Source organism: Oncorhynchus clarkii, chromosome 11 (genome assembly GCF_045791955.1).
Source record: "Oncorhynchus clarkii lewisi isolate Uvic-CL-2024 chromosome 11, UVic_Ocla_1.0, whole genome shotgun sequence".
In the NCBI taxonomy this organism is placed as follows: Eukaryota; Metazoa; Chordata; class Actinopteri; order Salmoniformes; family Salmonidae; genus Oncorhynchus; species Oncorhynchus clarkii.
The window spans coordinates 25,712,782-25,730,614 of record NC_092157.1 but is presented as its reverse complement, the minus strand read 5'-3'; the positions used below and the strand labels follow the sequence as shown (position 1 = coordinate 25,730,614).

The following is a 17,833-nucleotide window of genomic DNA, read 5'->3' as shown; positions in this document are numbered from 1 at the left end:
GACACCTACACCACCCGATGGAACAGGAAGGCCAAAAAGATCACCAAGGACAACAACCACCCGAACCACTGCCTGTTCACCCCGCTATCATCCAGAAGGCGAGGTCAGTGCAGGTGCATCAAAACTGGGACCGAGAGACTGAAAAACAGCTTCTATCTCAAGGCCATCAGACTGTTAAACAGCCATCACTAACATTGAGTGGCGGCTGCCAACATACTGACTCAAATCTCTAGCCACTTTAATAATTAAAAATTGGATGTAATAAATGTCTCACTAGTCACTTTAAACAATGCCACTTTATATAATGTTTACATACCCTACATTACTAATCTGTACTCTATACCATCTACTGCATCTTGCCTATGCCGTTCGGCCATCGCTCATCCATATATTTATATGTACATATTCTTATTCATTCCTTTACACTTGTGTGTAAAAGGTAGTTGTTGTGAAATTGTTAGATTACTTGTTAGATATTACTGCACGGTCGGAACAAGAAGCACAAGCATTTCGCTACACTCACATTAACATCTGCTAACCATGTGTATGTGACCAGTAAAATTTGATTTGACTTGAAAGGTCAGCATCAGTGGCTTGTAGGCTATGGGTGGAAATTTGGGTATGCCAAATGTGTTTATGTTAATCAACGGTCAATTACCGTGAGACCGGCAGTTATTTGCTTGACAATCATCGGCTGACAAAATGTCATGACCACCACAGCCCTAGCACTAGATACTCCAGAAAGTTCTGCCCGGCAACACTCCCGAGGGAGATCCTGTATATCTCCTTGTACGCTAAAACAATCCATGTGGTTTACTCGAGCTGAACGCAGCGTGACCAAGGGCCACGGCTGAGGAAGGACAGAAGGGAGGAGGCCCGGAGAGAGAGGCTGAAGGAAGGGAAGGGGTGCAGACAGGGTCATAAAGATACGGGTCAGAGGCCTATTGAGACGCCCGGTCTCAATGATAACCATCACAGTCACAACACACAAACCGTGCTCCGTTCACACAGCACAACACAGGCAGACGTGAGACAAAGGAGTCCACTCTTGAATTCTTTACGACTTATAAAACGACACAGAAAACACAAACCCAGAGAGGCTGTAAATCGTCGAGCACGTATTTACTGCTGGCTCTGCTAAACCTGTTTAGTGCTCGGTGCTAAGCACAAAGGCTTAGCTAGCTAAGAGGAGAGAGGAAAGGAGGGAGCAGAGCTGACAGATGCATTGTAAAGTCATTGAGGAACGTCAAGATTTTACAACACTAGCTTGATGAATCAAGAGTCCCGTCGGCTATATATCACTATATTGAGATGATGTAGGAAAAATAGACGATTCATCTGTTGGAGTCATAGGAAACAGAGCAAATATAAAGAGTGGAACATGGAGTGCGACGCTCAAATCAAGTAGCTGTAGACAAAGCCAACGGGTCTTTGAAAATACGGTACATTTTCTGTCCATATGTTTTGGTCAGAAATTAGTCGGTAAAATATGAATAGTTTTGATGTTTTGTTAGCGTGTTTCATTTTAGATTCAACTTTCTGCCAAGATGAAATATTCTATAGCCAGAGCGGGCTAAATATACTGTATTTAACATCAAGTCATTAACAGATGAAAATAGACAAGAGGCAAATCTAGCAACAATGCAACTGACTCCATCTGCTTAAGCCTATGATATTAAACCCAAAAGTCTGTATTCTGCCACCAAATGAAAGGTACAATAACAAATGTATTATTTATGTCTCTGTTTTCCCCCCGTAGCCTCTTGGAAGCGACGAGCGGCGTGGCACTAAGATTATGGCGCCGGTGACAACTAAAGTGCTTTTAAATAGGATTATCAGCCAACGCTCTAATCATGTCGAGAGTTGCTGTGTCACATTCTGAGCACTCCATCTTCCCCTTCTTCCCTCCATCTCATTTGGAATATCAGTTGTTTCAAAGCACTAAAGGCTTGTCGGCAGCCATTTTGATCCAGTTAATAGGCCTAGCTGTTCTTTTTTAAGCTTCAGGGAGGATGAACCCTAAAATAATCTTTTCACATTCACTTCTGGTTCACATCCGACGACCCTCAAAAGTAAATTAGAACAAATAATATATGCTCAAAGCTGTGATCTTCATTCTTTTCAATAAAGAATAGGGGTTTGCTTCCTAAAAGTGGTGGGTAGAGGATTCTCTGACCTGCATCCTTGAAGCTGAATGACATTTCAGGCAGGGTGGTACTACCAGAGTCGTGTTCAGTAGGGCACACCGTACCAAAATGGACAACAAAAACACACACTTTTTATTGGTCCTCATTTAAGTCCTGTAGATCACTTCATTACTCGCTTTTTGTTTATAAAGCTCTACGACAGAAGCTTCCGACCTACCTCACTTCACTGTTAAAATGTAAAAATATGACACACCAAATCCATTCACAGGGATGGTTATCTCTTGAGGTTCCACTAGTACGTACCGATCTAGGTAAATTCGCCTTCAGTTTGAATGCCCCCCACTTTTGGAATAGCCTACAAAACTCCCTACATCTTGACTCTCGGGTGCCTCTAGGGCAGTTTAGGACTTTAATGTTGAATGAATTAAATGAGAATTGCAAGTGTTTGGATTTCATGTAAAATGTGGAGTTTAAAGCTGTCATGTTGAATCTGTAATTTGTAGTTCATTTTATTTGTATTGATCATATAGAATTTGTCAGGGCACCATTGTAAATGAGTAGTACCTCCCTGTTACAAAACATTTTGTCCCTACTGGACATGACCTAGGTCATGAGGTTGGGATAGTTCACTGTACTATACTAGGCTTTTGGTCCCTGTGTTCTGGCTATGGCTGTGTTAGGATAAGTCTAGGTTTTGGGTTACTGTACCTTGCGTTCCAGGCTGTTGGTCCCAGTGTTTTGGCTGTGGCTGTGTTAGGATAAGTTTAGGTTTTGGGTTATTGTACCTTGCGTTCCAGGCTGTTGGTCCCAGTGTTTTGGCTGTGGCTGTGTTAGGATAAGTCTAGGTTTTGGGTTACTGTACCTTGCGTTCCAGGCTGTTGGTCCCTGTGTTCTGGCTGTGGCTGTGGCTGTGGTGGTGGTTGTGCTTGCGGAAGCCTGCCGTGGTGGACCATCGTGTGGGGTTCTTACGGGATGGTTCCTCCGGTGCTGTATGTGGGTCACCCAGGGGAAGGCCTGCCAGAGAGGGGTCGCTACTGCGCCGAACATGGAGAGGCATGTCTAGAGAGAGAAGGAAGTGGGAGAGAAAGAAAGAGAGAGGGAAGGGGGAGAGAAATAAAGAGAAAGAGGGGAGAGAGACAGAGGGGAGAGAGAGAGAGAGAGAGAGAGGGGAAAGAGAGACAGAGGAGAGAGAGACAGGGAGAGAAAGAGGGGAGAGATAGACAGGGAGAGAAAGAGGGGAGAGAGAGACAGGGAGAGAAAGAGGGGAGAGAGACAGGGGGAGAGAGACAGAGAGAGAGAGAGGGGAAAGAGAGACAGAGGAGAGAGAGACGGGGAGAGAAAGAGGGGAGAGAGAGAAACGGGAGAGAAAGAGGGGAGAGCGAGAGACAGAGGGGAGAGAGAGAGAGAGAGACAGAGAGAAAGAGGGGAGAGCGAGAGACAGAGGGGAGAGAGAGAGAGAGACAGAGAGAAAGAGGGGAGAGCGAGAGACAGAGGGGAGAGAGAAAGAGAGACAGAGAGAAAGAGGGGAGAGCGAGAGACAGGGGGAGAGAGAGAGAGAGACAGAGAGAAAGAGGGGAGAGCGAGAGACAGAGGGGAGAGAGAGAGAGAGAGGGGAGAGAGAGAAAGAGGGGAGAGAGAGATAGAGGGGAGAGAGACAGAGAGTGAAAGAGGGGAGAGCGAGAGACAGAGGGGAGAGAGAGAGAGAGACAGAGAGAAAGAGGGGAGAGCGAGAGACAGGGGGAGAGAGAGAGAGAGACAGAGAGAAAGAGGGGAGAGCGAGAGACAGAGGGGAGAGAGAGAGAGAGAGGGGAGAGAGAGAAAGAGGGGAGAGAGAGATAGAGGGGAGAGAGACAGAGAGTGAAAGAGGGGAGAGCGAGAGACAGAGGGGAGAGAGAGAGTGAGACAGAGAGAAAGAGGGGAGAGAGAGATAGAGGGGAGAGAGACAGAGAGTGAAAGAGGGGAGAGAGAGAGAGAGAGAGAGAGAGAGAGGGGGAGAGCGAGAGACAGAGAGACAGAGAGAAAGAGGGGAGAGAGAGATAGAGGGGAGAGAGACAGAGAGTGAAAGAGGGGAGAGAGAGACAGTGAGAGAGAGAGAGAGACAGAGAGAAAGAGGGGAGAGAGAGATAGAGGGGAGAGAGACAGAGAGTGAAAGAGGGGAGAGAGAGAGACAGTGAGAGAGAGAGAGAGAGAGAGAGAGAGACAGAGACAAAGAGGGGAGAGAGTGAAAGAGGGGAGAGCGAGAGACAGAGGGGAGAGAGAGAGAGAGAGAGAGAGAGAGACAGAGAGAAAGAGGGGAGAGAGAGATAGAGGGGAGAGAGACAGAGAGTGAAAGAGGGGAGAGAGAGACAGTGAGAGAGAGACAGTGAGAGAGAGAGAGAGAGAGAGAGAGAGAGAGAGAGAGAAAGAGGGGAGAGAGAGAGACAGAAAGAGACGGCGAGAGACAATGGGGAAAGAGAGAGACAGAGAGAGAAAGAGGGGAGAGAGAGAGACACAGAGAAAGGTTAGCATATCACATATTGTACAGTACACCTGAAAAACACATTAGCGCTGTTACTGCTTAATAAATATTGACTTACTCCTTGACTGCAAGTCTCTACACTACAGGTTCTATTTAATAAAAATCTAACCTTTATTTAACTAGGCAAGTCTGTTAAGAACAAATTCTTTTTTACAATGATGGCCTATGTGCTGACTGTCACTGTATCATTTTCCACCAGAATACCAACCAACAACATCCCACATAGTAACTATCGGGCAGGCTATTGTGCGACTGTAAAACACATGGGAAATAGGTGTGAAGCTGCAGTGCCTGGTCTTCTGAGCCCCAATGAAACATTAGACTGAACTGTGGGCCGTTTAGCTTGGCTCTGGCCCGTGACTACAGATAGTAGAGAGCTATTCCCTGCTTGTCCCTGAACTGTAATGGAATTCAACTACAGGGCATGTACTCTACTGTGTCTGCAAGCCGAGGCCGATCCCAGGGCAGCCAGCCATATACAAGTGTGTGTCGGGCTGTGACGGGAATTGAATAACCACGTGACTGACGGTTATGGATGAGGACGTTATGAAAACATAATAACCGTCAAAACCGTTTAAATAGGCATACATCCTTTTTAGGATTTTACTTTTATTAACTTTATCTAATAGCGTGAGTGTTTACTAACGATTATAAACAATTGTATTGCTAACTTAGTCTGTCTATTAAACATTCTACATCTCCTCCTCTTTCCAGCTGTCGTGTGATGCTGGAGTAGCTATGCAGGGGGATGTAGATTGCTATAGGTTATGACAGTTCAGTAAAACAAATGTTTTGATGTGTGGACTTTTTTTTATACAGTCAATAGATATATTGGTATTCTATGAGAAAAGGTTGGGATGTGTCTGACCATCATTAATTATTCAACAGCAGTAGGTTGTTCCCGGCTCGGAGGGCTATAACGCACTAATGTTATGTCAAATGGTCAGTGCGCAAATCCTTCCCAACCTGGCATGGTATAATTTGATACGGAATCGTCTCTTAATTTATAGACGAATCAACGCTGATCAGGCCCAGGCGAGACCAAAAAAATGGATGCCCTACTATTTCGCGAAGTAGAATAGTAGCATAGGCTACACAGTGTTGGCTGATGTACACTTTTATGGAAGCCTATTGTTTGTAAAACAGGCAATTTAGCTTTAATCCCTATCATTTGGTTACATCAATTTATTTTAATGCATGTATTAATTACAGCAATTTACCATTCACATTCTCAGAGTGGAAATGTTGTTTGCAGAGTTCACAACCTTCTACACTTATGAGAAACAAGTTTTGTTTTATTTCAAACCATTATTTACGCGCTCCATGTGAGCAATGTGTCACGCCCTGACGGTTTGGTCAGGGTGTGATTTGGGTGGGCATTCTATGTCCCTTTTTCTATGATTTGTATTTCTGTGGGTTTGGCCGGGTGTGGTTCTCAATCAGAGGCAGCTGTCTATCGTTGTCTCTGATTGAGAACCATACTTAGGTAGCCTTTTTCCCCACCTGTATTTGTGGGTAGTTGTTTATGTATAGTTGCCTGTGAGCACTAACGTTGGCGTCATGTTTTCGTTTGGATGTTTATTGTTTTGTTGGTGACATCTTATAATAAAGAAGTATGTACGCACACAACGCCACGCTTTGGTCCGCTGTTTCCACCTTAGACGATCGTGACACAATGAGCATGTGTCTGGTTTCTACAGTTGAAGTCAGAAGTTTAAATACACCTTAACCAAATACATTTAAACTCAGTTTTTCACAATTCCTGACATTTAATCCAAGCAAAAATTCCCCGTTTTAGGTTGGTTAGGATCCCCACTTCATTTTAAGAATGTGAAATGTCATAATAGTAGAGATTCTGATTTTATTTATTTCATCACATTCCCAGTGGGTCAGAAGTTACATACACTCAATTAGTATTTGGTAGCATTGCCTTTAAAGTGTCTAACTTGGGTCAAATGTTGCGGTTAGCCTTCCACAAGCTTCCCACAATAAGTTGGGTGAATTTAGGCCCATTCCTCCTGACAGAGCTGGTGTAACTGAGTCAGGTTTGTAGACCTCCTTGCTCGCACACACTTTTTCAGTTCTGCCCACAGATGTTCTATAGAATTGAGGTCAGACCTTTGTGATGGCCACTCCAATACCTTGACTTTGTTGTCCTTAAGCCATTTTGCCACAACTTTGGAAGTATGCTTGGGGTCATTGTCCATTTGGAAGACCCATTTGTGACCAAGCTTTAACTTCCTGACTGATGTCTTGAGATGTTGCTTCAATATATCAAACAAATTTTCCTTCCTCATGAAGTCATCTATTTGTGAAGTGCACCAGTCCCTCCTGCAGCAAAGCACCCCCACAACATGATGCTGCCACCCCCGTGCTTCACGGTTGGGATGGTGTTCTTCGGCTTGCAAGACTCCCCCTTTTTCCTCCAAACATAACAATGGTCATTATGGCCAAACAGTTCTATTTTTGTTTCATCAGACCAGAGGACATTTCTCCAAAAAGTACAATCTTTGTCCCCATGTGCAGTAGCAAACCGCAGTCTGTTTTTTTTATGGCGGTTTGCTGAGCGGCCTTTCAGGTTACGTCGATATTGTCATGTTCTGACCTTTATTTCCTTTGTTTTGTCTTTATTTAGTATGGTCAGGGCCTGATTTGGGGTGGGCAGTCTATGTTTGTTTTTCTATGTTTGGTTTCTTTTTCGGCCTAGTATGGTTCAAATCAGAGGCAGGTGTCGTTAGTTGTCTCTGATTGAGAATCATACTTAGGTAGCCTGGGTTTCACTGTTGGTTTGGAGTGTTTGTTTCCGTGTGAGTGTTTGTCGCCACAGTTTCGGTTGTTGTAGATTTAACGTTATTGTTTATTGTTTTTGTTCGAGTGTTCATTTGTCTGTATTAAAAACATTATGGACACTTACCACGCTGCATCTTGGTCTGATCCTTACTCCTCTTCAGACGAAGAGGAGATCTGTCGTTACAGATATAGGACTCGTTTTACTGTGGATTTAGGTACTTTTGTACCTGTTTCCTCCAGCATCCTCACAATGTCCTTTACTGTTGTTCTGGGATTGATTCACACTTTTTGCACCAAAGTACGTTCATCTCTAGGACACAGAACACGTTTCCTTCCTGAGCGGTATGACGGCTGCTTGGTCCCATGTTGTTTATACTTGCATACTATTGTTTGTACAGATGAACGTAGTACCTTCAGGCGTTTGGAAATTGCTCCCAAGAATGAACCACACTTGTGGAGGTCTACAATTTTTCTTTCCTGAGGTCTTGTTTGGCAAAACAATCTTGGTTTCATCAGACCAGAGAATCTTGTTTCTTATGGTCTGAGAGTCTTTAGGTGACTTTTGGCAAGCTCCAAGCCGGCTGTCATGTGCCTTTTACTGAGGAGTGGCTTCCGTCTGGCCACTCAACCATAAATGCCTGATTAGTAGAGTGCTGCAGAGATGGTTGTCCTTCTGAACGGTTCTCCCATCTCCACAGAGGAAGTCCGGAGCTCTGTTAGAGTGACCATTGGGTTCTTGGTCACCTCCCTGACCAAAGCCCTTCTTCCCCGATTGCTCAGTTTGGCCGGGCAGCCAGCTCTAGGAAGAGTCTTGGTGGTCAACACAATCCTGTCTCAGAGCGCTAGGGACAATTCCTTCGATCACTTGGTTTGGATTTTGCTCTGACATGCACTGTCAACTGTGGAAACTTATATAGACAGGTGTGTGCCTTTACAAATCATGTCCAATCAGTTTAATTTACCACAGCTGAATCAAGTTGTAGAAACATGTCAAGGATGATCAATGGAAACAGGATGCACCTGAGCTCACTTTAGAGTGTCATTGCCAAGGGTCTAAACACATATTTAACACAACAACAAAAAATGAAAAATAAAAACTTTGGGGTATTGTGTTGTAAGCTTTAGTTTATAGTGAAGAGAGGAGAGAGAACAGTACTGGGAGGCCTGGTCTTCTCACTGATAATGGCCTGTCTCTCTGTAACCTCTCCTTCATCTTCATCACCATCCTCATATGACACTTCTCACTGATCACAGGACACAAGGACTGAGTACCAAATGGCACCATATTCCCTATTTAGTGCAATACTTTTGATCAGGGCCCATAGAGCTCTAGTCAAAAGCAGTGAACAATATAGGGATTATGGTGCCATTTGGGATAAAGACATGGAGTGGCCAACGAGCCAGAGTAGCCCTCATACTTTAAAATGGGTGTTGACGTGGGTAGGATATCTTTGCATATGCTGCGATACCACTCTCTATTGCTCTCCCATGCATGAGAATGATTCTTGCCAGGTACTGCACACTACACCTGGCATCCCTGGTTTTAAATTGTAAGTAGTTGTGGGGTGAAGTGCTTTGGTCCTCCAAAGGCCATATGGATTTGTTTACGGCTTGATACAGTCCTGCTCGCAACATACATAATTATGCAAATACTAGGGCAACCACCTGTCATCTTTCAACAGATACTCAGACAGCATATGCCCACGTTCTGCCTCCCATCTGATAGCTACATTCTGTGTGTGTGGGAGTGTGTGAAGGTGCATGATTGATTCTGTGTGTGTGTGTGTGTGTCAGGATGACTAGGAGGCATGCAGAGAGAGAAATGGGTCTCAGCTATGTTATTCCTAAATTATGGCCCAAGGAATTCAAAAATGATTTTTAATACACGGTCCTTCCCTGTCAATGGCCAGTTCATGTCTAGTTCAGGGTTCGAATGACGAGCCACCTCGGAGGGATTGTAATTATATAACACCCCCCCCCCCCCCTCCCCACACACACACACCCCCATTCCCCCCGTTCCACGTCCGTCCAGGATTATATTAAATTATTATTACCACAAGGCATAGACAAGACTGGAGGAAATAGGGAGGGGGAGAGGAAATGAGAGAGAGGATGATGAAATGACATTGGCGTGCATGGACTTGGCCTCAATAAATGATGTTACAAATTGCTGTGGCAAGGACTCATATTAGTGAGCTTTGACATACTGTATATTATACAAGCACATCCATAATAGACCTTGGATGCAGAGAGGGATATTGTTCAACACCCAGACCTAGAAAGCCTTCATCTACATTGTAATGATAATCACAGATGACGGTTAGGGCAGGGCGATGACCTATCAACCTACCCTGAATACTGTATGGCTTTCTTTCTTCTGTTTTTCTTCACTCCTCTCATCCTAGAGTGGGCAAAAAGTGGCTCTGAAATCCATGGGAGAAAGGGATTGGAGATGGGAAATGTTCAAATATTGACCAGATGTGTATGACCACTGTGAATGGGGGGCGGTGGACACAAAGGGAGAGGCAGACAGACATATCTCCCTCTCTTTATTCCCCTTTAAGCAGCCTCGCATGAACAAATAAGAAATCTAGAGGTATATTACCGGGTTCAACCAGGTAGCTCTGAGCACACAGGCTGAACAGGCCCTGTTCTTACAGAGCCACTCACTTATTTCATTCCCTCTCCCTTTGATGGCATGTTCACCAAACCCTTCAGAGCACGTCTAAAACCATATGTTCCACGACTGTAACTTGTGGCTTTACTGTGTTTATGTGAAGGTTTTGTCATGGATTCATATCTGAGGCCTCGCCAGGGTATTATTTTGAAGGTCATTTTCATTCCCAACAAAAGGCATTCGCTGCCCACAAGGGGATTTTCTGACTCTTCCTGCAAATGACGACAACATCCGTCTTAATGTCAACTCATCACGGCTTCCAGCTGAACCACTGACTGCGGGTCTGGGGCAGTGTTACATAAGTCATGCCAACCGCTCCTAAACCTCTGACATCACTCCCAGGCAGACAACACAAGCGCTGTGAGGCTTTACAGGTCGTCCCTGAAATGAGATATGATGATTTGAGCTTGTTATGAGAAAGTTAAAGAGACGACATTGATGGCAAACTGATATGAAGACGGTCAGCAATCTCATCGTTTCAGAAACGTTACAATTCTGTCCTCACACACACACACACACACACACGCACACACGCACACACGCACACACACACACACGCACACACATATCTATACCAACATACTCTAACGTGGGACCAGTGGAGGATTGTAGGTAATATTGAGTGGGGTGTCCCTGTGTGTTTTTGGAGGGCATTTTATCACAGGTCTCTCCTCTCTCCGGCACTCTTTCCTAATATGATACGACACGTCAAAAAAATCATTTCTGATTGGATTAGTGATGTAGAATAGAAAACGGGATGGTCCCACGTTAAATAACCACGAGGACCACTCAAGACGAACCAGGCATCGATCTCGGATTCACTGGGGTGGCGCACGCACACAGGGCCTCTGAGGGCCCCTAACAAGATGAAGGTGTAATCTGTCCCTACAGTGAAGGGATTAGGAGCAGCCTAGGGCAGACAGGACTTTGTAGACCAGCATGCATCACAGAGAGGTCACTTCTCATGGGGATAACCCCCATCTCTCTCTCTCTCTGTCTCTCTAGAGGTCAGATCTCATGGGGATAACCCTCACATCTCTCTCTCTCTGTCTCGCTAGAGGTCAAATTTCATGGGGATAACCCTCATCTCTATCTCTCTCTGTTTCTCTAGAGGTCAGATCTCATGGGGATAACCCTCATCTCTCTCTCTCTGTTTCTCTAGAGGTCAGATCTCACGGGGATAACCCTCATCTCTCTCTCTGTCTCTCTAGAGGTCAGATCTCATGGGGATAACCCTCATCTCTCTCTCTGTCTCTCTAGAGGTCAGATCTCATGGGGATAACCCTCATCTCTCTCTCTGTTTCTCTAGAGGTCAGATCTCACGGGGATAACCCTCATCTCTCTCTCTGTCTCTCTAGAGGTCAGATCTCATGGGGATAACCCTCATCTCTCTCTCTGTCTCTCTAGAGGTCAGATCTCATGGGGATAACCCTCATCTCTCTCTCCGTCTCTCTAGAGGTCAGATCTCATGGGGATAACCCTCATCTCTCTCTCTGTCTCTCTAGAGGTCAGATCTCATGGGGATAACCCTCATCTCTCTCTCTGTCTGTAGGAAAACACTAATATTAATATTTACTTGACTATTCCTCTCCACCAGGGGCAAAAGTGCAATTAAACATAAATAAATTAACTCCTAATGTGCGTACCACAAACAAAGCCTTACACAAATAAAGATTTAGGTTTATCTAGATAGATGTGTCATTTTTTTTTACTGTCAATTAAATTGCGCAGTTTACACCAAGGTGAGTAAAGGACACCGTCTCCATCCCCTTCCGTCTCTCTAAAAACCTTGCGTTTGCTACCTCTCTCAACCTGCTCTAATAACATAGCATGGCACAATCAACTTTATCTTGCGGAGCCAGAGCTTTAATGTATTACTTGGAAGTTTCCAATCATTTAAATGGCAGGGAGTACAGTGTGTCCTTAGTGTCCTGCCACCGTAGATACCTGCCAGAGTTAGAGTGGCCCTGACTGGCTGCCAATGCAGTGTAATGGAGATAGGTGGGAGCTAATGCATGGGAATACTGATAAGGTTATGAAGAGGACACTGGACAGGGAAGATTGGATGGCTATCAGGCAGGTGAGGAGACATTTTTTTTGGCTCCTCCTAGAACCCCCCTCTCTCTCCCTCTCTCTCTTTTGTTCTCTCTCTCTTTCTTTTCGCACTCCCTCTCTCTGTCAGTCTCTCTCTCTCTCTCTCTCTCTCTCTCTCTCTCTCTCTCTCTCTCTCTCTCTCTCTCTCTCTCTCTCTCTCTCTCTCTCTCTCTCTCTCTCTCTCTCTCTCTCTCTCTCTCTCTCTCTCTCTCTCTCTCTCTCTCTCTCTCTCTCTCTCTCTCTCTCTCTCTCTCTCTCTCTCTCCAGATGCTATGCTGTTCATCATTTACTGCGGAATTCTAACGTGACTCAGTGTGACTGAGCATTGTCTTGTGCTTCTCAAAAACCCTTCTGTTTTTGGCAAAGAGAATTGAGAAGTTTGAATTATTCGAAGCAATGAATAAAATATGTCAGACAGACAGCATGCTTATTTAAATACCTCAGTCTCCTAGCCACATAGTCCATATTGATGTCCCTAGTGAGAGGAGAGGGGACCTCTGCCGAATATATCAGTGTGACCTGAATTCACATCTGCCACTGGGGCACAGAGGGGCCACCACAGGGGACTGAGATGGACTTCCAGGCTCAGTCCCAAATGGCACCTTATTCCCTATATAGTACACTGCTTTTTACCAGAGTGTGTGTCTTTCCCTATATAGGGAATAAGGTGCCATTTGGGACGCAGACCTAGAGTAGTGGGAACCAACTCAGGCTAGAGACAGGGAGTGAAGAATGGAGGTTTTAAATAGAACATTCTGGCTCTCATGACCAAGGACTGCCTAATATTTGGTATCTAATCTGATGTAAAGTCATAAAGACAGATTTTCACAAAATATTGACCATGAATAACCAGCAGCCTTTGACCCTACAGAAAGAGTGGAAGATGAAATGGACAACCACTTAGGAGAGGACAACCACTTTCCCAATGATGTAGAGGCTCTGAAAATACACAAATTGTAAAAGTGTGATTGAGTCAAGATCAGTAAGCTGTAGCACTCAAAATGAATCCCATCCGACAGAGAGAGTCTTTACCGTCCTGAAAGAGAAGCAAGCCAAACGATTTACTGAGAGAGAGAACTCTCTCAAGCCCTTGGATGGGTCCGCCAAGCAGACATACACAGATGACCAGACACAACAACAACAAACTAAGGAGCTGTCCTCTCTCCCTCTGATATCTCTGTTGCTGCAGTTGCTCACAGGGAGCTTCCCAGACATTGGAAGAAAACAGTGAGGAGGGAACTTAGATCTACCTTCCCAAATTAAACGTGACTCATCTCGGTCGCCATTTGGAACAAAGAGAGGAAGACCCTGGAGAGACACGTGTGTACGTGACACCCAACAAAAACAACCCCCAGCCTCTAACCAACCTCCCGACCAGACCAAACTAAGCCGATGTCCTCAGAGTTGCTAATCAACAAAGCAAACAGATCTACAGGTCTGAAATGCTATTGCTATAGTCATAATGCTATTTTTCCGTTAGTAGTGGTCCCAATTCTGGCCCCATGTGGGTATTTGGTGGGCAAGGGCTAGCCCTCAGAACCCTCATACCAAGCCCAGCACGGGCTAGCCCACACCAATCCCACATCAGCCCAGCACGGGCTAGCCCACACCAATCCTACATCAGCCCAGCACGGGCTAGCCCACACCAATCCCACATCAGCCCAGCACGGGCTAGCCCACACCAATCCCACGTCAGCCCAGCACAGGATAGCCCAAACCAATCCCACATCAGCCCAGCACAGGCTAGCCCACACCAATCCCACATCAGTCCAGCACAGGCTAGCCCACGCCAATCCCACATCAGTCCAGCACGGGCTAGCCCACACCAATCCCACATCAGTCCAGCATGGGCTAGCTCACACCAATCCCACATCAGCCCAACGCGGGCTAGCCTACACAATCCAACACAGATTAGCAGGCACTAGCCCAACATGGGTCAGCCCACACCAAGCCTAGCACAGGTCAGCCCACACCAAGCCTAGCACAGGATAGCCCACACCAAGCCTAGCACAGGTCAGCCCACACCAAGCCTAGCACAGGATAGCCCACACCAATTCTAGCACAGGTCAGCCCACACCAAACCCATCTACTTCACAATGTAGAGGTGGGGGCTCAGAATATCTTGGGGCGTGGTTTGCAAATACCCCAATTTATGTCAAGTTTTTTTTTAACTATACAAAACAACATTCAAACCAATGAGGGTTCAGAACTTTAAGATAATTACCTCAGAATCGTCTTTCTTCAGATATAATCTTATTGTAGTAGGAATGGACCCTCAAATCACACCAGCACAACCACCTTTTGCTGGCCAGGGGCCTATCAACCCACTGGCCAGGAAAAAGTCCCTTTTGACTCACCGTCAGTTAGCGAGGTCGCACCGTCAGTTAGCTAGGCCGCACCGTCAGTTAGCGAGGCCGCACCGTCAGTTAGCGAGGCCGCACCGTCAGTTAGCGAGGCCGCATCGTCAGTTAGCGAGGCCGCACCGTCAGTTAGCAATGACGCACTGTCAGTTAGCGGTGACGCACCGTCAGTTAGCGGTGACGCACCGTCAGTTAGCGGTGACGCACCGTCAGTTAGCGGTGACGCACCATCAGTTAGCAAGGCCGCACCGTAAGTTAGCGATGCCGCACCGTTAGTTAGTGAGGCCGCACTGTCATCTGACCCCCATTTCATGTATTATATGAAGGGCATGGTGTGTGCTGACCCATGTTGGGTTGGTGTCCGCTAACCTGTGTTGGACTAGACTAACTAAATTTCTTGTCTCTCTTGTATTACCATGATGTGTAATGTGTAGCTCTTTAGGTTAACGTTAAGTAATAACTTCAACATTAGAACTGGACTACTACTTGCCGATTTTAAGTAACTTCCTCCTATCACAATTCATAGACCATACTCTTTTGCACCCACGGGACCTGTTAAGTCTAGTCTTGAGGGTTTAAATGTTGCTCTATCCAAATTGAGAATATAATCCTCTAACCATTTGCTGGTAAACAACCTATTGAATTCATAATTTTCTCCTGTATCGATCATACGCCATTATCATAATTCATCATATCATCATAATTCATCATAATTCATCCTCATTGATTAATTGTACTATTTTCATTATTAAACTTCTGTATTTTACCTGTTGTTGTTTCTCTGATACAAAGTTAAATACGTTCATGTGGCATTAGAAGCGCTAAGCTTCTCTGGTAATAATACTGTGTATATCATAGCAACAACTTTGATGTCTTTTTGATGCAATGTAACAGGCCGACAATCCAACAGGCTGGTCTTATTTCAGGTTCAGGCAAAGTGAGGGCTACCTTGGGCCCACCAGCCTTGGGCCCACCAGCCTTGGGGCCAATGTGGACGCGATGAGCAAAGGCGCATCCAGCCCAATTTGAGCAGCCTACATGGGCCCAATGTTTAAGCCCACATTGGGCCCACATGTGGAAATGCTTGCTGGGTTAGCATTAGCACACTCAGTTCAAGTTGACCCATGTGTTAGCAAGTGAGTTAGCAAGACAGGAAAACTATAAGACAGCCATTTCTAAGTACCAATGCAGACACCTTCCAGACCTATTTGTTGTTGCACCAATGCTCTGTCTAATATAGCCAGACAGCACACACAAATATCACAGACATTACCAAAAAAGACTTTGCGATATTTATTTTCACACTGAGCTACCGTAACAACTCTGGGGGAAAAAAGCACTGCTTTCCAGAAGGACAACAGAATAGCAAATTCAAAACTAATTTCTCTCTGCTTTGTGACCAACCATATATTTACTGGGAGGGAAAAGAAAATAACCAAAGAAATGTGTTTCCCATTAATCTTGAGCAGATGATAGGGCTCTGTGCCCCAAATGGCACCCTATTCTCTATACTCTATTTAGTGCACTACTTTTGAGCAGGGCCCACAGGGCTCTGGTCAAAAGTAGTGCACTATATATGGAATAGGGGGTTTGTATTGCAAGCCGGTCTTTCCGAGAGGCCTAAGATGATAGGGGGTCTTTTCACTGATGACTAAACTGTCGTTTGAACTGTCTGCTTCACGGCTGATTAAAGCTATCTATATGGAGCCACGTGGACCTCTTCCAACCCAGGATGTGCAAACATGCTAATCTTACAGCTCCTCACACGCACACACACCACGCAGGTGAAACAGAGATCAGAGATTGATGGGGAGATTGAAGGATGAAGAGAGCGAAGAGGACAAGAGAGATCATAAAAGCCTTCCCAACAGGTGACAAAGAAAGAGAGAACGAGAGAAAGAGCAGAGAGCCAAAGCCAAGAAACCACTCGGGTCAGCAGCACCATAGGGGATATGCTATGGTTTGAGGAATCTATGTAGGAGAAAATACGTCTTGAATCAAAAGAACCAGATGTTATTATGATCCCTGGAAATTATGTTTTGGATATAGACATCACCTCGATCCGTCACGCCGTGCGATAGAAGAATGCACATGGTTTTTATTTGACACATCAAGGCTAGGCCTTGACGGGTTTTGTTTCGGTTAAATATTAGATCCTCCTTCCAATGTTGGAGATGTCCCACCTGGATATGAAAGCGTGCATCCGGTACCCAGAGAGGAACATTTGATTTGGGACTATGAGTCATCAACACAAGGCAATGTAGAGATAGTCTGAACTCCTATGGTCATTGTTTATTCAGCACAAACAGATCTAGTAACATGTGATGGCAGAGACTCTGCTGTGAGTCACTGGCTCGTTTGTGTGTTTGTTCTGTTTGGTACTCATTCCCACGGTCCCTCTGCCAAACATTGAGTTTATTAAAGATGGAATCCGTGGGCCACCCGAGTAGTGCAGCAGTCTAAGCCACTGATCAGCGCTAGAAGCGTCACTACAGATCCGGGTTTGATCCCAGGTTGTGTTGCAGACGACCGCGAACGGGAGACCCATGAGGCGGCGCACAAACGGCCCAGCGTCGTCCGGGTTAGGGGAGGGTTTGGCCGCCTGGGATGTCCTTGTCCCATCGCACTCTAACGACTCCTTGTGGCGGCCGGGCGCATGCAAGCTGGCTCCGGTCGCTAGCTGAACTGTGTCGCTTCCGACACATTGGTGCGGCTGGCTTCCGGGTTAAGCGAGCAGTTGTCAAGACAGCAATGTGGCTTTGTGTGTTCGTTTTTCGGAGGACGCACGGCTCTCGACCTTTGCCTCTCTCGAGTCCGCACTGGAGTTGTAGAGGTGGGACAATACTGCAACTACCAATTGGATATCACGAAATTGGAGAGAAAAAGGGGTAAAAAGTACATAAAAAATACATTAATTATACATTTTTCCACAGTTGATATTGATTTTATTTTGTTAAGGAGTGTCGTGCAACATGGTAAAAAAAAAAAAGTGTTTGTTGTTTGCAGTAACTTATTGGTTGTAGTAATATTGCAAACGGACATGGCAGTTTCACCATTAAGGATTCCAGCTTTAAAGAACTGACCACAATATGACTCAATTACAACACAACACATACATAATACTTTTTATGAGCTGCATGGGCCTCGATGTTCATTCATTCCACAAATCCCTTCAAAGCCAAATGAGTGACATGTGGTTCCTAAACATTTGGCTAAACTCCTTACACAGGGAACTCTGTTCGTTACA

General features: G+C 45.4%; 1 protein-coding gene across 5 annotated transcripts in view; it reads right to left on the bottom strand.

Annotated features, from left to right (window-relative positions):
• The window catches only part of LOC139420411 (partitioning defective 3 homolog), a 546,201-nt gene that overhangs the window by 323,671 nt on the left and 204,697 nt on the right, over positions 1-17,833 (bottom strand). For all 5 annotated transcript variants that reach the window (XM_071170491.1, XM_071170488.1, XM_071170486.1 and 2 more), the window contains exon 4: positions 3,010-3,206. In XM_071170491.1, the coding sequence (XP_071026592.1) occupies positions 3,010-3,206 (197 nt within the window). The remainder of the gene's footprint in view (positions 1-3,009; positions 3,207-17,833) is intronic.